General features: G+C 37.9%; 2 protein-coding genes and 1 long non-coding RNA gene across 3 annotated transcripts; 2 read left to right on the plus strand and 1 right to left on the minus strand.

Annotated features, from left to right (window-relative positions):
• Positions 1-1183: 1183 nt before the first annotated feature.
• Positions 1184-4173, minus strand: LOC115926841. Its single transcript, XR_004065297.1, has 3 exons — positions 4126-4173; positions 1781-1896; positions 1184-1503 (listed from the first exon to the last, which is right to left on the minus strand). It is a non-coding gene; the product is annotated as an uncharacterized LOC115926841 (long non-coding RNA).
• Positions 4174-5190: 1017 nt separating this feature from the next.
• Positions 5191-12222, plus strand: LOC115926838. Its single transcript, XM_030992293.1, has 4 exons — positions 5191-5430; positions 9471-9677; positions 10406-10524; positions 11483-12222. The coding sequence occupies exons 1-4, from the start codon at positions 5344-5346 to the stop codon at positions 11775-11777; spliced, it is 708 nt and encodes a 235-aa protein (XP_030848153.1). The 5' UTR covers positions 5191-5343; the 3' UTR covers positions 11778-12222.
• Positions 12223-13148: 926 nt separating this feature from the next.
• On the plus strand, positions 13149-17617 carry LOC115926842. The gene is made up of 3 exons (XM_030992294.1): positions 13149-13633; positions 14059-14272; positions 15096-17617. Exons 1-3 carry the CDS (start codon positions 13163-13165, stop codon positions 15782-15784), a joined length of 1374 nt encoding a protein of 457 aa, XP_030848154.1. The 5' UTR covers positions 13149-13162; the 3' UTR covers positions 15785-17617.
• Positions 17618-18697: the final 1080 nt, after the last annotated feature.

Consider the following 18697-nt stretch of genomic DNA (forward strand, 5'->3'; position numbering starts at 1 on the left):
AAGGGAATCTCAAAGCGAAAATATCCATTTTTTAGACAAAGGTATATACCCCTACATTGTGATTACATTATCAGGGACGATTTCAACATTTGTTTCTCTTTATACACCATACATATATATCTTTAGTTCATGAATTAGTTGTTATGTGTAATTTTGTTGTATTAATATTGTAATATTGTAAAGCGCATTGCTATTTTCTTCGAAGATGAAATGCGCTATATAAGTCTAGGTTATTATTATTATTATTATACAAGATATTGCAGTACAAAAAATTGCATCTTATTAAGAGGGAAAAACCCAATCCTGATGGGGTTATAAGCACATTCTCACAATGGAAGACTGAAAAGACCTTTAATAAGTAACGTAATTATATCATCTATAAATGCGAGCGAGCTTTGGGGGAAGTTACTCTTAGTCGCTTGAAATTAGGGGCGCGTTTAATGATGAGAGGAAAAGGGGACACTAAAGGGATAAGGGGAAAAGGAGCATGTGTCATGTAAAAAGGGTAATTATCAGAGGTGAAAATGGGGCACTTCTTACACCTACAGAAAGAGGCACTCACCAGGAATGAAAAAAGGCACTTATGAGAATGGGAATTCTCACGTGATTGGGAATACTTGATAACCCTATAGTCTAAGTTTCATTGACTAAAAACTTAAACTTTGAAAATTATATCAAAAATTCAAAAACTTAACCTTAGGTTAAGTTTTTGATGTTGACGCCGTCGCCGCCGCCGTCACCGGAAAAGCAGCGCCTATGTCTCACTTTTTGCTTGTAGGCGAGACAAAAAGGGAGGTGCAGATCAGATTTTAATAGGGGCATTTATTGGAGGTGAAAGGGGGCTATTCTGAAAACGGGGAAGTGGCTCTTATTAAAAAGGAAAAGAGGCACATGTTAAAGTAAACAAGGCACTTATGAGAGATGAAAAGGGGTAATTATGAGAAGGGTAAGGGGTACTTATGATCAGAAAAAAGAGCATTTATTAGGAAGGAAAAGGGGGCGTGTCAAATAAAAGTGGCAGTTATTAGAGACAAAATGGGACACTCATCAGAGATGAAAAGAGCACTAATCAGGAGATGGAGGGGGCACTTATCAAAAGTGAAAAGGGGCATTTCTCGTAGTTGAAAAGGGGCACTTACTAGAGATTAAAAAGGGCAGTTATGAGAATGGAAAATGAACACTTATTGCATAGAATAATGGGAACTTGTCGAAGGATAAGGGGCACTTATCAGAGGTGAAATGGGGAAGGGGCAATTTTACAAATTTATAGGGGAACTTGTCAAAGTAATATGGCACTTTACCTATGTGAAAAGGCCATAAAAGGGGCATACTGGGGGTACTTGAAAAAGTGGGGGGGCACTGACCCCTCCCCCCTGGCTAACAACATATCTCCGCCACTGGTTATGAAGTTTATAATACCAAGGTTTTGATACCCAGTCGCAGCTCCAGCAGTTCATTGAAGAGGCTAAGTAGAACTTCATAGTCCATACTGTACATGTATGTCTGTTGAATGAAAAGAGAAGAGAATGAAAGTAAAACATTGATACCTACTTCATACATGTATCTCTGTTGTAACATAAAAATGTCTTGCATGTACATTGTAGGCCTAGGCCTCAAATTTTTTCATGTGGAATCATACATAGCCATCCCATTAATACATACTTCTCAAACCAGCCCTTCGCATCCCCTCCAGCTTGGCCTTGACCTCACTCATTTCAAAATGTTGTTTTACTTGAAAAAAATAAACAGATCAAGTTAGATCAAAAGTAAATATGTTTACCTTCTCTTTTGGTGGTCTGTTTTCTCCAGGACATTCTTGTTTCAAGCACATACTCCAAGAAAGCAAGCATCTGGTACTGCATGCATTAACTGCGACAAGTGTCTCTGTACATTCTCCTGTAAAAGAGAGGGGGGGATTCAATTCTTAGAATAAAAGGAAATGAGCATGATCATTTAAACATTGATGAGCATTTGCAGAATTAACTGTTCTATTTTAATTTGGATTTTCTCTTTACCAAAAAAGCCCTCCTTCATCCTTCATCCAGATCTAGTTGATCTACAGTCTCTAGATGATCTAGATGCATGTCTCGTAACTGTTCATTTTATCAAATTGAAAAAACGCAAAAAAGGTATGGACCTAGATCTATATATGACAGAGAAAACTTAATCGTGTTTACAGCAAACAAAAATTCAAAGATAGAGCCTAGAGCAGAGGCAAATTAGGCTAAGCCAACAAAGAGTTTAAGAAACACACAGGCACCACTATACGTATCCCTGTATACAATGTAGTCTAGACTGAATATCTTGTTTTTGGGGGGATCGTGTTTTAATTTGTTAGATAGCTACAAGACTCTGTACGACTACGAGTATCACATTCACAGACAGGCACGGCCGAGCGGGCCTTGGCCCCCCCCCCCCCCCCCCCCCATCCGCAAAAAAAAAAAAAAAAAAGAGAGAGAGAGAGAGAGAGAGAAGGAAAGAAGGGAAAAAGGAGAGAAAGGGAAAGAAAGAAGAGGAAGAAGAAAAGAAAATGGGGAAAAGGAGATCGGGGGCCGAAAGGGCCTTGCCTCCCAGCTGTAACCTCTCCCCCTCCCCCCATCAAAAAATAAAAGAGAAGGAAGGAAAGGAAAAGAAAAAAGTAAAGAGGGGATAAAGAGAAGGAAAAAGAGGAAGAAGAAAAGAAGGGGGAAATCAGTTGCAATTTTCCCGCCAACAAGTTGTAGTTTGAGGGGGGGGGGGCCAAAGGCCCTTGCCTCCTCCTCCCTCCCCCCCCCCCCCCCCCCAAAAAAAAAAAGGAGAAGGAAGGGAAAGGGATAGAGGAGAGCTAAAAGGGAACAAAAAAGAGGAAGAAGAAAAGAAAAGGGTGATAAGAAGGGGAGAACAGTTGCGATTAATCCCGCCAACAATGTGTGGATCGGGGAGGGGGGGGGGCCAAAAGGCCCTTGCTTCCCCCTAGCAAAAGGAAAGGGAAATAGGAGAGAAAGGGAAAGAAAAAAAGAGAAAGAAGAAAGGTAGGGGAGATCAGTTACGTGTAGATCGGGGGGAGGGGCACTGGCGTACTGATGGGGAAGGGGACTTACTGTAGGGGAGGGGGTTGACAGATGCCCCCCAAATATAATTCAAACGTGGTTTATTTCTAATTCGATACCGGTGATTACCGGTGATTTACAAATGTTGCTGAAATGACATAATTTTCTAATAATAATAAATTATACTTTTTAATGCGTTTGTGGGACAATGGCAAATTTATAAAGAAAGAAAGAATAGTGACGCCAATTAGTGTCCTGCCAGTGTCACAAATAAGGTATGCTAATAGTAATATGCTCATCTGACCGCAATTAAATGCCTATACCCCTGAGCTTCTGGGGGTTCCACCCCTTGACCCCCGCACGTTCTTTGCCCTTAGACACCACGCCAATTTCACAACGCTCTACTTGATCGTAAATACCTCCCCCCCCCCCCCCCCCCCCCCCTCACCTACTTAGAGAAACGTTTAGCGGAACCTGCATGTAAGAGTGGGGTGGTGCAGATTCTTTTCAAATTTGGGCCCCCCCTAAGAAATCCTGGATCCACGCCTGTTCACAGGTAGTCCAATTATTTACTGGTCTGTAGGCCGAACTTTGTTAGGCCTCAAATTTTCTACTCTCGTACTCGTCGCGTCTAACTATCTCGGTATCTGGTCTAAATTTTGGCGCTTGTTCATGTCAACTGTGACCATGCTTTTTAGTGTTAGCTATTAACTTTCTTCTGACCTAACTATGAAAGTAGTTTTTTCAACAGTTGGACCTAAAAGTAACAAAAAGCTTGTATCATTGATGCAGCTAGCGCTAGTGAAGTGATCTGCCTATAGACCCTATACTCGTATCTAATTTTCAGAGAGGGTCTCGCCCGAAAGTTTGGGCCAAGGATCAAGGAGTGACGATGGCAATCGAGCTGCAATATTTCTCACGACGATAAATAACGAATCAAAAGTTCGAGTGTAGATTACTCCTAAATTCATCAGATATAACCATTTTAAACCACTTCATAATATACAGACATATCAGCAGATTCATACCTACAGCAGATATGTTTATAAATATGATTCAATTTACGAGATTTGAACGTAATTACAGCTGTACTCACCATCAAACTTTCAAAGAAAACTTCGAGCTCTCACTCTGCTGTGTGGGTGACGTCATACATTAAATATGCATGCAGCGAAAGTCTTGTCTTCAGATCAGGCAATCGTACATAAAAACTTCCATCACAGATAGAAAAATTTCTTATTAAAATAATGAGGATGATTACAGTTATCAATCATTATAACCAAATCTGCATACAAATAAGAAGGAGAATGGTGATACAGAGACTTATTTACCGAACGTAGGATTTCTGATAAGAATGCACAAAGAACACAAAATGGAAAGGTGCCTGGAATAGAGGATAATAATATCAGTCAAGCTCATGAATATTCATATTATGGGCGTTACCAACCATTGACATTTGCATACACAATCGTTATTTAATATATAATGGAAATGCGCTTTTCATTATATATTATATAATGGAAATGCGCTGTTCATTATATATTATATAATGGAAATGTGCTTTTCATTATATATTATATAATGAAAATACGCCTCTCATTATATATTATATAATTGAAATATGCTTTTCATTATATATTATATAATGGAATGTGCTTTTCATTATATATTATATAATGGAAATACGCTTTTCATTATATATTATATAATGGAAATGTGCTTTTCATTATATATTATATAATGGAAATACGCTTTTCATTATATATTATATAATGGAAATGTGCGTTTCATTATATATTATATAATGGAAATACGCTTTTCATTATATATTATATAATGGAAATGGCTTTTCATTATATATTATATAATGGAAATGTGCTTTTCATTATATATTATATAATTGAAATACGCTTTTTATTATATATAAATAATGAAAGTGTGAATTGTAATTATTTATAAATAATGGCAATTATATATAAATAATGAAACGTTCTTTGTCATTATTTATAAATAATAAAAATGTGTTAAGAATTATATACAAATAAAAATGTACATTTTATTGCATTATATGTAAATAATGGTTATTATTTGTTAAATAATGATTATATAACATATAATTTGTCTATATAATTGTTTTACAAACGGCGCCTCATATAGATGACCCCCTATTTTATTACCCGATCGAGAGCTATTTTGTACATAGTTATGTAATGCTGCACAGCAAATTAGCTAGCGCATACGCGATACGTACGTACCCAAATCAGGGCACACACGTGCGCTCGATGCCCATAGCAATGCCACCGCAATTCATTGGATGAAAGTTCACGCTTCCACCATGACGTTATCATTGTGTGCTTATTGTAATGCTAATCAGGATCCAGGGTCTTTAGGCGATTTAGAGGTAAGTTCAAATTTATTAGGTGACAATACCGTTATTAGCAACAATAAACACAATTTAGATCTAGAATTAACTTAATAAACTACTAAGTTAGACTAGTCTAACAGTTCACGACCACATTGTTCACGACACGCGGAGGCTCAGTCCATGACCATGTGAATATGGCATGCCAAAAAAGAAAATTGAATTAGATCTAGATCTAACAGTTAGAGTCTAATTTAAAGTTAAATCCTAGACCGAAGGTGTATGTGGGGGTACTGGTTGATTAATTTAACTACAACAACAGCAACAACTTAACTAACTACATGTAGTAACATTTAGATCTGGGGTTAATGATCTTAACTTAAAGGGAAAAAAGTAGCATCATATTCATAACAAGTTAGACTTCTAAAGTTAGAGTCTAACGTTATAGATCTAACGTTATATTCCTGTCTAGTAATAACTGATTGATTAAATCATCACAAAACATTTACCCCATCATCAGCATCAGTCGTCACATTGCAGGCGCGGATCCAGGATTTTCCAATAGGGGGGGCCGGAAATTTGAAAATTGCGCAGACAGTTTTTCAACTCAACATTTGGCAATACTGACAAGGTCATATTAGAAGCACCATACCGGTAATTTTTTTTGACATTTTCATCGGGGGGGGGGGGGGGGGGGGGGGGGGGGGGGGGGGGGCTGAAGCCTCTTGCCCGAAAAAGTAATGTTCTGGTTTCACAATTCGGCTAGTGAGCGAAGCGAGCGAGCAAAAATTTGAGGATAATATGTATTTTGTGAAAGTGTTATTTATTACCAAAATATACGAGAAAAGATATAACAAATTCATATTCGGGCAGCTCGCTGTCCCCTCCCCCCTCCTCCCCCCCCCCCCCCCCTATACGCGCGAAGCGCAGAAGCTTTAATGTTCATGAAATTATTAGAGAAAGAAGAGGATTCGTTGTACCGTTCTCGGTTGTTAATCATTGTCTGAAATCAGTTTCCCCCTCCGCGCAAAGCGCGAAAGCTTTGACGTTTCATTGAATTATTAGAGAAAAAAGATGATTCGTTGTTTCATTCTCGACTCTAAATCCTTGTCTGAATTCAGTTTTCCTCCTCCCGCGCGTAGCTTTGACGTTTCATTAAATCATTATAGAAAGAGTACCGTTCTCGACTCTTAATCCTTGTCTGAATTGAGTCCCCCCCCCTTCCCTCTCCCGCGCGAAGCGCGGAAGCTTTGACGTTTCACTAAATTATTAGAGAAAGAAGACGATTCGTTGTACCGTTCTCGATTCTTAATCATTGTCTGAATTCAGTTTCTATACCCCCTCCCGCGCGAAGCGCGGAAGCTTCGACGTTTCATTAAATCATTAAAGAAGAGTACCGTTCTCGACTCTTAATCCTTGTCTGAATTGAGTCCCCCCCCCCCCTCTACCGCGCGAAGCTGAATTCAGTTTTCCCCTCCAGCGCAAAGCGCAGAAGCTTAACGTTTCATTAAATTATTAGAGAAAGAAGATGATTTGTTGTCCCGTTTTAGACTTGTCAAAAATGTTTCTTTGTCTGCTCCTTTTTTCGTCCTATGTCCTCTTACTGCCCCTACCTCCCCTAGCTACGCATGCTTTAAAGGGAAAATGAAACAATCATGATTGTGATAGCATACAATTAGGTCAGTAGAAATGAAAGGGGAAAAAAGATCTATGTATACACCAACCATGAAATAATCGCGACCGGGAGCGTCATATCTTAGTTTTGTGTTATCGGGCGAGGGCCGGAGCGGAGCGACCAAGCGAGATTTTGCAATGTAGAATGCTGAAATTATGCATTCTAGAAAATCCTTTAGTCCAATATGTACGTTCTTTCCGCTACATGTATATTTCTTTCTTCCGGGGGGACGTACGCGTGTACGTGTCTCTCTATCGGGCCCAGGATCGCCGCCGCTGTCCATTATCACTACCTACATGAGTTCAAATATAAGCACAAGCGAGTTGGTATGAGCTGAATCTAAATAAAGGGCAAAATAAGAGTTGTGAAGCGGCCCTACCGTTAATTTAAAATTTGACTGTTTAGTATATAGCTTCTATTTGAAAGACATCCAAAACATTGCGCCCTTTTCAATTTTTTTCAAAAAGCAGGGGCTGTTTGTAACGTTTAACTTTGAATCCGTGGCTCGAGATTTTATGCGGCTGGCCCGGCCCCCTCTATTCAATAACGTTTCCCAAGCCTTCTGGAATGACCCCAAATCTCCCGATTACAGTTTTTCCCTTATTCGTCGTTACTGTCACTTAGCGCCATTTCCTTGCCTTTCCCCCTTTCTCACCCGACTTTTCTCTTCCCCTTCCCACCCCCCCCCCCCCCTCCCACCCACTCAGTGTTATCTAGGGTATGCGCATGTATGTTCCCTCTCTTAGTTTGAAAGCACCCCTTTATCTTCGGTGTGTAGAGTCAGTGCGGGCCGGATTTGTGTGTATTACGGGCCGGACTTTGTTGCGTGAAAAGTAACCCTTTATCGGAAATTTGGGGAACACAAAATCGGTCCCTCCGACCCCGGAGTGGGAGTGAGGTGGGGGGGGGGAGGATCTTCTTTTTTTTTTCTCTCTCTCTCTCTCTCTCTCTTCTTTCTTTTCTCTACTCTTTTCTTTTCTCTTCTCCTTTCTTTTCTCTTCTCCTTTTTTTCTTCTCTTCTCCTTTCTTTTTTTTCCCTCTTTTTTTTTTGCGCCGCCAATAGGGGGGGCCGCGGCCGTTTCGGCCCCCCCCTGGATCCGCCACTGCATTGTCATTCATAATTAGAATCAATTAAAAGTAAACAAAGACTAAGAACCTAGCTGGCAATCTCCTGAACTTAATTATGAATTTGTTAAAGTTTTAATTTTGTGATGTCACTTGCAAGCTACATTCCAGAAGGATAGATCTCTAACTTAGACTCCAGATCGATCCATATTACCATTTTACCTGTGCATTTGATATTATATCATTAGACACATGTTTATACACACACCTCTATGAAATAGATAGAATCTATATTCCTTCATAAAAAAAAACATGAAAAAGGGCAAATTAATGCCAATGGAATTTACAATGGGAAAGCAGCTCGCAAACTTTAAAAATTCATAACCTATGTTTCCCTTTGATGGATTTTAGTCAAACCTTCACTGATATGTTTATCTCATTTTTCTGCTTTTATTGAATCCAACTCAACTTCAGGGTGTACTTCCCCTTTAAACACAAGTATAGAGGGTCCACTTGTTTCACTTTGTGCCTTTTTTGTGGCCATTTAGTTTTGGAATGTGTTTACATTACCCACCAATGTCCTTCATCATGTCATAACCCCTGCAGCTTGTTCATCACGGGAGGGGGGGGGGGGGGGGGGGGGGGGGCGGGGGGAGGGTTGCCCCTCTTTCTCCCTGTATGGTTGTGGGGAGGAATATAATGTATGTTGTTATTTACGAAAGTTATGTATGCTCAAGAAACTCCTTGGTATGCTCAATGGCTGCTCCCTAGAATACTCGCCTTCTCCTTCACACCCCGCCCCCCCCCCCCTCCTTCCCTACCTCCTGTCTCCCCCTTGTCTTCATGTAAGTATATCCTGGCAAAACCACTGTATCCTTGGACACATTCAGTTTATTGCCATTTAACTCCCTTGCTGGAGATATAGTTAACCTTGTATAAATGGAAAGTTTTTTAATACTCCATAAAAATGCTAAGTTGTTGAAGCTTGGAGGAAATTTCCTCCAAGGTTGAAGAGAAATAATTTTAACCAGCTAGGGACTGCATCAATTAATAATTGTTACTGAATGATATCGATATTGGTTTATCTTTTTATTTACTAGAGTCTAATCATTGAATATTCATGATAAATTTCTGATTTTCCTTGGGGTGATATTGATATTAGTTTATCTCTTTATTTACTAATCCATGACTGCTCATGGGAAATTTCTAATTTTCCTTGGGATGATATTGATATTAATTATCTCTTCATTTACTAATCATTGAATATTCATGATAAATTTCTGATTTTCCTTGGGATAATCAAATTCAATTTTCTTTTTATGTCTTGTCTCTTTTTTAGTCATTCCTGCCATCACAATTTAAACATGAGGTTTGTAGCTACGAGACACTTGGTGGGGAGAGCAACTTCGAATGTATGCTGAGAATGAAAGTAAATAATCAGGATGAGGTTCAAACCTGGTTGGAAGCTTTCAAAAGCAGAACTGATTCAGTGACTTGGAGGCTGGCAAGAACATATCCAGACGCTGGTCGTTTCAACAGTTACAGGGTGAGATGGCTTTCAAATTACACTTTATACTGTAAACTCAATCAAATAAAGGACAATATGTTGGGCATTCTTTTTTTTATCCTCTGGGCAAAAAAAAAAATAAAAAATTGAGACTCGATCTAAATCTAAATCTGCATGGTGACCGAAAACAGAGAACAACAGTAATCTTTAAAGATCTATAGTTTTGACCATGCAAGGAAAGGCATTTGATTTTAGATGTCAGAGGCTGGTAGAAATGATAATGATAAGAATGCATTCTGAAGAATTGAGGAAATGTTTTTGTCTTTTACTTTTCTTTTTAAGTTGTCAATTTCAATAGACAACTTAATTCTCTGCAATGATCATGTTTCTGTTTATGGTTACGTTTGTCTTTCCTAATAGTGATTGCTCGTTTTATTCTTTATTTCTAATTCCATGCATGAAGTCCTTTTTTTCTTGTTCTTTTATGACTGAAGGTGGTGCCGGAGGCATATAACATTTTTTGTTGTCGTCCTGCTTTCCCGTTATCGCAATATTACAAGAAAAAGATTATATGAATTACAAAATTGATGATAGTAATTAGTGTGTATAACACTAGACCTATCTAGGCAAGAAGCAATCTGATTAGACTCTGGAGTAAGTATAAATGGTCAAGGGTCACAGTGGTCATTTTCTTAAGTAAATGGTTTTAAGGGCAGAGGCATGTAGGAGACACATTTGTATTTGTCTTGTTTTGTTTCATGTTTAAGGTTGACTTGCGATGCCAGCACAATACCAGACACACATCCAAACCTGGAAAGAGAACCAAAGATACCAAGTGCCCTGCCACAATGTCCCTTGTTCTGAAACGGTCCATTAAATATTCCAGGTATGCTTTTAAAATGAATTTCAGTCTTGTAAGTAATTATTATGTACCTTAGTGTTGCAATTGATGATAATTTACCCTTTAACATACAATTTGTATTGTACTCTGGAGAAAAAAAAAAGAAACATATTAGACAGTGGAGGTTTCAGGAAAATTGATAGTAATAAGAAAATTAGTCCTTGAAAGTTGAGATCACTAATATGTTATAAAAGTCCATGAGCAATGTGGTCACTGTGTGTGATGTCATGCATGGATAACTTTGTAAAATATTATTCAAAATATTCTTTTCCCAATACAACAGACTTGTTGTCCACGGTGTATGGCTAACATATTTTTACATGTCTTCTCATCGAAAGAATATCTGGTCTACAAAAAGATTTGGGGAAAAATTAATATAAATGGGTACAATTAAAGGAAATGTAATTGTTTTCCCTGTATAACACATGATCATGGTCGCATTACCAATGTGAAGACTAGTGGTCTCAACTTTTAAGATGTCATATCATTCTCATTCATTGGCTTATTTGTTTGAAATGTTGTGTTTCTCTTATTTCTTTCTATTCATCCAAGCCAAATTTTTCTTGATCATGATCATTTTCAACAAATTTGGTGACTTTTCGTAAAATTTTGTGGTTGTATGACATTTCGTGTTGCCATGGTAACCACAAATTGGCAACCATGTCACTGAAATAATATTCATTTTGACAATTACTTCACAAAAATGTGGAGGATATGAAAGACTAATTTGGGTCAAAATGGTATGCATTGTGCACAAATAAAGTTCCTGGCAGATAATTTGATTCTTATCAATAATTTTACTTATTTTTCGTCTCAATTTGTTTTCTTTTTAATTACAGTATGCTGTCTTTGGATGAATGAATATTTTGATTAATGCTGATATTATTGTAAAGTAACAAATAGAAATAATATGACCACTCTTATTCGGGTGACTTTTGACTAGGTCCAAAAATCCTCACATCACGGCAGGACTTCTGTTCACTGTTACCTTGAGGTTTGAACACAACCATCCCCTCTCTTGCGCCAATGCTGTTAGGAGGAAAGACGTTTCTGAAGCCACCGTTGCCAAGCTGAAAACCTTGTTCGAAAATGGACACTCTCCCTCTTCGGCGCTTGATACGATGAAGCATGACCTCCAGGAGGTGCACGGAGACCAGTACGTCTTTGTTTCTACAGACCGCTCTATCTGCCCAGACCTTCATTTTTGCTACAGGCAAGTCATCAAAGCTAGTACATAGATCAATCTTAAGAAATCTTACAAGATTTAAAACCTCAAAATTAGGAGTAGGGCCTATACATGCAATATTTTTATACCTCCGCCACCGAAGGTGGTGCCGAAGGCATCATGATGTAATAGTATTAGGGTTGTCCGTCCGTCCTGCTTCCCTGTTACCGCGATATCTCAAGAACCACTTGAGATATAAACTGCAAACTTGATGAGATCACTACAGCAAGACAATCTGATTAGATCTTCAGAGTAATTAGGTCAAAGGTCACATGGGCCAATTTCTGAAATTATTGGTTTCTATCTTTTCTCGTTGTTTTTACCCTTCTACCATCTCCTCTTTCTATCTTTCCTCGTTGTTTTTACCCTTCTACCATCTCCTCTCATTGCTTTTACCCTTCTACCATCTCCTCTTTATATCTTTCCTCTTTGTTTTTACCCTTCTTTCATCTCCTCTTCTAACCATGGTTGTAAAATTTTAGGGCCAGAGGGAATTCCGTAGCCTGGGTTCTGCAAATTTTATGTTGATAATACAAAATGTGATTATTCATGAAAGCAATTCTGAATAGAAAAAAAGTAGTCTTTAGCAAATTGGTTACTAGATTATGAAACATACCTATTAGATAATGAAACATAATCTAGACCATGTAGATTGCAAGATGAAATGTTGGAAACATACAAACAAAATTATTTGTCATCAATTTAAACAGGGATACATTATTTTTTGTGTGCAATATTGAATTTAGGTTGTTTCTGTCCTGAAAACAAAAACTTCTTTAAAAAATTCATGGGGATTAAGGAAATAAATTCATACCAACATTTTAATATAAGAAGAATTGAGAATATCATCGCCTAATGAAAGTATAATTTTTTGCCTTCAACAGGTTTTACTACAAGCTATTTGAGCAATCATACGGCGCAACATCTGGTGAGCAAATGTATGTAGATCTGGAGAGCAGGATACATCAATATAATGAAGAACAGCACCAGACGTGTGCAAAAATTGAGCAGACATCGGACAACCAAACTGTCATTGCCATATGTACACCTGTCATGAAACGAGTGCACGGCAAAGTGAAACACAGTGGAGAGATGGTTTTTGTTGACTCTAGTGGTAACTGTGACAGGCATAATAGCCGGATTTTCGTAATGTTAACTCATTCATCTGCAGGAGGGCTGCCACTAGGGATCGTAGTGACGACTTCAGAATCGCAATCGACCATAACAGCTGGTTTTGACCTCTTGAAGTCTATACTACCTGAGGATGCATTCCATGGAAGAGGTGTCAATGGTCCTCAAGTCGCCATGACGGATGACTGCAAGTCGCTTCGTCAAGGACTGCATGCAGTTTACCCAGAATGCTCATTGATACTGTGTGTCTTCCATCTTCTGCAGGCAATGTGGAGGTGGTTGTGGGATGCGCATAGTGGCATCCGAAAGCAAGACCGTCCCTATCTTCTCAGACTCTTCAAAAGTCTTGTGTATGCTGAGAGCCTTGGTGACCTGAATGCACGGCAAGATCATCTGGCGAATGATGAAATCGTTCGCAAGTATCCCAAGTTCCGGGCCCATGTAGACACGGTATACCAGAGACGTGAGGCGTGGGCACTGTGTCTACACAAGGAGCTACCAACGCGAGGGAATGTGACCAACAACTTTGTAGAGAGCGCTATGAGGATCATTAAAGAGAAGGTCTTTCAGCGCTTGAAGGCGTACAATGTCACGCAAGCGGTGCACTTTCTCTGCACCCGGATGGAAGACTACTACATTCGTAGGCTGATCGATGTTGCCAACAACAGGATGGCTAACCCTTCCCAGTCAAAGTACAATGCACGCGATGGTGATGTCAACTTGGACAATATCGTCAAGGTAAACAAAAAGAATATGAGAATGCAGCGTTTCAATTAACTTATTGTGATAATTTTTTTAAACAGATAAAAGGTATAGTCATGGTTGATTTGTTAATGAACAATACATCTTTATTTTCATCAAAGTTATTGACTAATGTAGATGAAGATCAAAGATAGATATTCAAAGGATAAGTTTATTCCCTTAACTTTTATTATAAGGACATTATGTTTGAACTTCAATTTACATACAGCGAAGTGAGATTATCATTTAAAAAAAAAAAATTAATTGATTACCATAAAGATTTAGTAATCATGAAAAATAATTTTCACTTTTAAACACACATTATATTTTTGTCTGTCTTGCATGATCTCTTTATATACCTCTCCCCTTTCTTTCATCTCTCTGATATACTTTCTTGTTTTTAATTGTCTTATTATTTGTAGGAAGGTGACACAAGCTTCACTGTACCTAGCGCATCATCAGGGAGACTGTATCATGTCGATATTTTCTTGGGTACATGCACCTGTCCGATTGGAATCACCGGTGGACCATGTAAACATCAGAGTGCAGTCACAAAGAAGTTCCATGTTGAGAGCACAAACTTCTTACCAACATTTTCACCTAATCTGAGGAAAATGTATTATATCATTGCAACAGGTAAACTCAATAGTGACAATTGATGTACAGCTATAGAATTCGGATTGTTCTTTTTATTTGGAAGAACACATAGAAAACACAGTTCAACTCTTTGATAATTAATGGACAAGTTGATAGTGGTAGGGAGAGTGTACTGTCTTTTGTTAATTTTATAATACAGTCTACTCCAACTATAACAGGCATGCATGATACAGCGGGTGCATGATACAACGAAATATTGTTATAACAAGGTGATTTCCCTGGTCCCAGTTTCAAACATGGCACATGCATGTTTCTATATGTGCTTTTGTGTTCATTATAGCAACATTTTATACGGGAGTGGACTGTATTATACATGCAATATCAGCAAAAATAGCACATATTGTTACTTTGATCAGGCTGTCACAGGATGTTATGTTACAATGGAGGATGTCTTCACTGGAACTCGAATGAATGTGAAAACCAAGTGTACATGTTTATGTGAAACCTTAAAACAAGTACAGTACCGGTACCAAGGAAAGACCATATACCTGTAAGTGGTCTATCAGAAAAATAAATCAAAATGTAAAAACAAAAAGAAAGAGGAGCAGAGGCAAAAATTAAAACCCCAAGTTTTATGCAAGTATGTGTCTGTTTTATTACCAAATTGAAAATAAGTAAACTTTAGATAGATAATGGAGAAATTGAAGTCTTTCATGAATAAATAAACCATTCTCTCTCTTAAAATATGTGTATATAATAATCCTAATGTTTCCATAATAATTGATTCAAAAAGTGTACACATGATTGTATGAGAATTAAGTCTGACCCTATCTATTCCGGTGTCTATTATATTGTCATGCAGGCAGAGATGATATACCTGATGATTGGTTCGCTAGTCTCCACAACGCTGATGATCAAGTTCCATCCAATGAGCACCAGGGGGACGATATGATGGGCCCAAGCACATCATCCATCCAAGATCCTCAGATACGTGCGATAGAGTCTCTGGGATTACAAAGGTCTTTCGACAATTCGTTTTCACAGAGGGGACGAAGGATCGAGACATCTGTTGGCGATGAAGATCTTTCTCAAAAGCTTCACAACTTTGTCGATACTCTAACAACCAAGCTGAGAGAAGATGGTGATTCTTTCAGAGGCCCCTTGACTAAGTTTGTCCGACGCGTTGAGAACATCACCACAGATAGCACTCTCATATCTGCCTTGGTAACATTTGGCAAGTACAGTGGCTATGCGGTTTCTAAGAAAGCAAAACGTGGCAACAGATCCGGCCTGCAAACTTCCACCCAGATTGGGGTGCAGCCCACTGCTGTAAGCAGGCGAAAGGCTGCTTTAGGTGGAAGAAGGGCATTAATTACTGGTCGCCCTGTAAAAATTAATCAAAAGGAGCATGGTTATGCTAAGGTGCAGAAGCGTGGTTCTGCAGTAAAGAGGGGTGTGCTTCCCCAAAATCCACGGCCTGCATCACATTCTCTATCTCATTGTGTTGAATCAAATGTTACACTGGGTAAGAGGCATTCAGCTGGGCATTAAAAGTGTTAGTTTGCCATATACATGTACATGTACGTTGACCGAGATATTCTGGAATTCATGGATGTAATATTTATTTTGTTGCATTTGAGGACTATATGTAGTACGTGTATTACAGTAATATGATCTTTACGTTTGATTATTGCCTGTTTCTCAGTTACAAAATAGTGTAGACAAAGCTAATTAAGATCATCTATTACACTTGATCTCTAGCCGCAGATGGACTGTGAGAAAAATCTTGAAAATTTACAGTCCCATATTTAAGTAAACATAATATCTCCTTTTATATATTTCATACATCTTTTCCAAGTTCAGCGGATTTTTGCACAAGAGTTTCGAATGATAGATAGATCCCCACCCAATTTTTTTTTAAACCTTAATTTTGAAGATTTATAACTTCCATGCGTATATATCTTTGCAAGCTGTCGGTGAAAACAATTTGACATTAGAATAAAATATTTTCTTTTAATCTTGTCCACGTTGGATTGGGCTTGCCCTGACATTTAAAATGAGCATTAGAAACATAAGTTTCATAATGAAACAAAAAGGAATTAAAAACAAAGGAATGAAATGCCAGTTTATGGGTAATGATATTTGAATTTAAGGACCCTTTTGGCTCAGAATACAAAGCGCTACTATTATTACCCAATCATTATCATATCATTATCGTAGCTGCGGCATCCAAGATAACTAGTCACTCAAGGAATTCATTTAAACAAGGTACCAATATATGGATCACCTGGGTCAAGTGTGGGAGATACAGGTTAATGTAAAAGGATCTTCGTAGTGCTGTGGCATAAAGGTAAAATCACCAAATTGAGCTGAACGTGTTGAGTTTAGAAATATTTAATGAGGCACAATACAACCCTTGCTATATTAGCTTATAGTATTAATAGGATTATTGCTCAGTTGCATCATAATCTAGAGAATAGTTCTCTAAATTATGTGTCATTTACATATATTTGGAATATTTGCTTTTCATATTAAAGCGAGACCGAACTAACCCACACTGTGTGTGGGCTCTAATAGGGTATGTATTATAAAAGCTAGTCTTATAAATATGCCTTTTTAGATAACTATTGACAATACATATATATTTCAATGCTTTATTCAACATAAAGTCAATACACACACTATAATCTCCTGATAAGGGGATTATGCTGATAAGAGAGTCTGCATGGTTGAGTGAATCAATGAACACATGTAAAACACACTGTTTACAACCACAATTGGGCATATATTATAAGACTACTCTTATCAGAATGCACGTTAGGAAACAGGACAGATGGGAAGTTTAATACTCAAGGTGGAGCTTTACAGGGCTTCTGGTTCACTGTGGCTTTAAGACTTTTTATTGTACATGTATTGTTGATAGCTCAGTCAATAGAACAGAGGTCTTGTAACAGTTCCCTAATTTGAAACCAAGTCGATCTGTGCGCCAATTAATGCCCTGATTACCATGTCTCAATAGGAATTAGAGCCATCTTTTCCCTGGTCGCAGGTGGGTAAAATAAAACGATATGTTTGTATGTGCTATAATTCATTGTTGTGTACTGATCTATCCCACCACTTGGTTGTGTTCTGTGTAACCAGGCAAGATAACCGAGTAGGCAGGGAAAAAGTATGTTTTGGCAATACATAAAGGAACAGCTTTCGCGTAATTTGAGCCAGAGTTTATATGGTACATACTAGACGTACAATATTTTATTAACATTTTTCTAAGGTGTTTGCATAAATCCAACTTCATTAATGGATTAGACTGAACTTAATTGTTGAATATTTGTTACAAACTCAACCAACTTGCTAAATAAAGGATAGTCTTGCTGTGTTAGCAGATATGATAAAGTTTAAGATTGAATATAATTTGTAAATTATGTCAGTGAATTGTGGGAAATTGTTGTTATAAATGCCCAAAAGGTATATAGATTAAGGGGAAAGCTATCCGTTAATGACTGGTGGCAATGAAATTGTCAAAAGGAAGAGTAAATATTGACCTGGTGTTATTGCATATGAGATTTTGATATTTGAATAACATACGCTCCATAATTGAATCTAGGATTCATAGATCACCTCAACAATTCTCAATCACTTTGTTTCATAGGTATTTTTAGAAGCACTATATGTGGTCAAGTTCAGTACCACAGTTATTTGTATATTATGGTCAAGGTCCCTACCACATTAATTTGTGATGACACTCTATATATTTAAAGAGTTGACAGGGCAGGGACATCAGAGAAACTGAAGACTGACAGTGTGAACATTTAGGGCATGGACATTTTTTTTTGGGGGGGGGGGGCGGCGGCGGCGGCGAGGGGTATTTTTCCCCAAATAAGCACTACTATGAAATTTTTTCTTCTTCAGGGTGTTCTTGTGTCCTGCAATCCTAAAGACCATTTAAGTCATTTTTAAGAATATGTTTTACCAGGTAATTTAAAAGAATTAAAAAACTTGCCTATGTTTATATTTTACTGCACTGTTGATTCATGTTTGATCATTGTCAAAAACACTCATTTGATGGTAGAGCTCATGTACGATTGTATGCTAATTAATAACTTTTTAATTCAGGCCTACATTTAAAATTAAGTGGTGTGGCGTGTATGGGTGTGTGTGTGTGTGCTTGTGCTTTAATAAAAGAGATACTTGTAACTTATACTAAATGTTGTTATCAATTTTAACATAATAAATCAATACAAAGGACGGAAACTAGATAAAAATCACAATTTTATTATTCATTCGACCATTGATTGCACTGACAAAAGAGTTATTAGACCAAAGTTAGAAATATTATTACAGAATGACGGTTTTGAGAAGGCCAATAAATGACCTTATGGTGTGTGGGTTTATCATATATAGGCCTACTATCGTTTGTTCAGAGCCAGAAGGGCATTCGTTGTGTTAAGAGTTAACATCCTTCTG

The sequence above is a fragment of the Strongylocentrotus purpuratus genome, unplaced genomic scaffold (genome assembly GCF_000002235.5).
Source record: "Strongylocentrotus purpuratus isolate Spur 01 unplaced genomic scaffold, Spur_5.0 spur5_scaffold_2, whole genome shotgun sequence".
Classification (NCBI taxonomy): Eukaryota; Metazoa; Echinodermata; class Echinoidea; order Camarodonta; family Strongylocentrotidae; genus Strongylocentrotus; species Strongylocentrotus purpuratus.

Bases quoted from the DNA above. Each gene is read 5' to 3' on its own strand.
- LOC115926838 (XM_030992293.1), top strand. From the start codon at position 5,344: ATGAAAGTTCACGCTTCCACCATGACGTTATCATTGTGTGCTTATTGT. The intron at 5,431-9,470 runs GTAAGTTCAAAT...TCTCTTTTTTAG, and splicing joins GGTCTTTAGGCGATTTAGAG to TCATTCCTGCCATCACAATT. The intron at 10,525-11,482 runs GTATGCTTTTAA...ACTTTTGACTAG, and splicing joins CGGTCCATTAAATATTCCAG to GTCCAAAAATCCTCACATCA.
- LOC115926842 (XM_030992294.1), top strand. From the start codon at position 13,163: ATGTGGAGGTGGTTGTGGGATGCGCATAGTGGCATCCGAAAGCAAGAC. The intron at 13,634-14,058 runs GTAAACAAAAAG...TATTATTTGTAG, and splicing joins ACTTGGACAATATCGTCAAG to GAAGGTGACACAAGCTTCAC. The intron at 14,273-15,095 runs GTAAACTCAATA...ATTGTCATGCAG, and splicing joins GTATTATATCATTGCAACAG to GCAGAGATGATATACCTGAT.